Source organism: Propithecus coquereli, unplaced genomic scaffold (genome assembly GCF_000956105.1).
Source record: "Propithecus coquereli isolate 6110/MARCELLA unplaced genomic scaffold, Pcoq_1.0 Scaffold10, whole genome shotgun sequence".
NCBI classification, from domain to species: Eukaryota; Metazoa; Chordata; class Mammalia; order Primates; family Indriidae; genus Propithecus; species Propithecus coquereli.
This window is the reverse complement of record NW_012133858.1, coordinates 3014357-3016753: the sequence shown is the minus strand read 5'-3', so window position 1 is coordinate 3016753 and position 2397 is coordinate 3014357. Positions and strand designations below refer to the sequence as shown.

Sequence of the window (2397 nt, the reverse complement as noted above, 5' to 3'; positions counted from 1 at the left end):
TGAGAAGAATATGGAATTTAGAAGTCCAGGGCCATTTGCTAAAAATGTATCCTTTTGTGCTGAGGAAAAATGTAACAAAACATTATTCCCATTACAAATAAAGCAAAGTTGTTCAAGGAACAGAACAATAACTAATGATACTCTTGTGGAACATTGTATCACAGGATCCCAGAGTAAAAACATGGATTGTCAAGCCACTAGGGCGGTTAGTGAAAATGGAAGAGGATTAGGTGTTGTTGAGACAGAAAAAATAAATGAAGTGCTGCTACAAAATGATTCAGAAAACCAGAATGTTTATGTGAAACACCATGACACTTATCCAATTAACCACTGCCCAGAAAAGCAATCTAATAAACAGACAAACACTTATACCAAACAGAAAAACATAGTAGAGAGACAAATGCCCTGTGAGGCAGTCAGTAGTTATATGAATAGAGACTCAAATGTTACGACTATTGAATGTGAAAGTATAAAGTTTAATACTGAGGAAAAGAAACTAAATCATTTTCAGACATTAGGAGATAATATAAACAAAACTGAGATACCCAGTGAAATACTTGTGTCAACTGGAACATTTGGTAAATTAGGAGGCCAGCATGAGAATTTTCTAAATACCTCTAGAATACGAGGAAAAACAGACCCTTATGCAACAAACAAAACTAATCATGTTTCTGACTTAGGGTTAGTCCTCTGTGATTTTGAAGATAGTTTCTACCTGGATACTCAGTCAGAGAAAATAATACAACAGATGGCAACTGAAAATGCCAAACAAGGAGCAAAAGGCACCAACCTGGCAGCAGGGATGATGCAGAAGAGCTTAGACAAACAGAACTTGATTAGCTCTTTTCAGAATGAATTTCATATTACTTTCCCTGGTGAACAGCATTCTCCAGGAAGGACTCATATAGATCATTTGAGCTTTAAGACTGTAGGTACTATGAAACAAAGCACTGATTCTCATGGGGTTGATATCCTGACTCCAGAAAACCCAATTTTTCATTCTCCAATACTATTGGAGGAAAATGCTCTTTGTTTTAAAGGGAATGAACTTTCTGTTACTGACTCCCAATTAAATAGTTTTCTTCAAGATTATCAAACACAAGAAACTGTGAAACCAGTCACACCTCTGCTTCCTCAAAAGAGAACTCCCACTGGTATAGAAGGAAAATGTCTGCCAGTTCATGAAACAAGTCTGAATATGAGTGATAGTTTACTATTTGACAGTTTCAGTGAAGACTACCTAGTAAAAGAACAACCACCTGATATGCAAGCAAAAGAACCCCTTCCTTCTGAAATAACATCAAACCATTTCAGTGATTCTCTGTGTTTACAACAAGAAGGCCCAATTAAACAATCAAATACGAAGAAGAATGAAGATATCCAGCAGCAATTGACTTGTTTCAGTGATGAATCTATTATGTTTTCAGAAATGGATTCTGTTCAGATGGTTGAAGCTTTGGACAGTGTAGGTGTATCTTCTGTCCAAGAGAAACATAATACTGTAGTATCTCTTAAAGCATTAGAACTAAGTGATCCAGTGATTGTAGGTAATGACCACTCCCAAGAAGTAGTAATTGGAGACGATCAAGATGAAAGGGCTCAAAAGTCCAAATTAACTGGGACAGGGCAAAGTCATTCATTCATATGGTCAGAGTCATCATTTGACCTAAGTCCAGGACTACAAAGGATTTTAGATAAAGTGTCCAGTCCTCCAGGAAATGAAAAGCTAAAATTAATGACTATAAACTTGTCTGGTTTGAAAAGAAAAAATACAGAGTTAAACGAGAAACAGGAGGCGATTTCAAATTTGGAGACAAATGAAGTGCAGGGATTTTCATTTTCCCCTAACAATGAAGTAAAAACCAAGATTGAGGCACGAGAGAACAATGCCAATCATGGTGAAACCTCATCCCTCTTGCCTTATAAAGAAAGCTGTATAGTTGATGATAATGGTCTCATTCCTCCCACACCCATTCCAGCATCTGCTTCTAAGCTGGTATATCCAGGGATTCTTGGACCACCTGTGGAATTTTGGAAAACTAGTAGTGTTTTACAACCTGGTGAAAGTTATTCGTTTGGCTTACCTTCAGATATTAAAGACCGCAATTTAAATCCAGAGAATAGAAATGATTTCAAAGATGACAACCCTATTAGAGACACAAATTTTTCACTGCAGTCATCACAGGATGGATTGCAGTTAACTCCAGCCTCATGCAGTTCAGAAAGTTTGGCCATAATTGATGTAGCAAGTGACCAAACTCTTTTTCAAACATTCATTAAGGAATGGCAGTGCAAAAAGCGATTTTCCATCTCACTGGCTTGTGAAAAGATTAGAAGTTTGACATCTTCTAAAACTGCTACTATTGGTGGTAGATTTAAGCAAGGTAAGAATTTTTT

General features: G+C 36.8%; 1 protein-coding gene across 1 annotated transcript in view; it reads left to right on the top strand.

Annotated features, from left to right (window-relative positions):
• POLQ (polymerase (DNA directed), theta) overlaps positions 1 to 2397 on the top strand; it is a 147229-nt gene that overhangs the window by 53643 nt on the left and 91189 nt on the right. The window contains exon 17 of the mRNA XM_012639541.1: positions 8 to 2384. Within this exon, the coding sequence (XP_012494995.1) occupies positions 8 to 2384 (2377 nt within the window). The remainder of the gene's footprint in view (positions 1 to 7; positions 2385 to 2397) is intronic.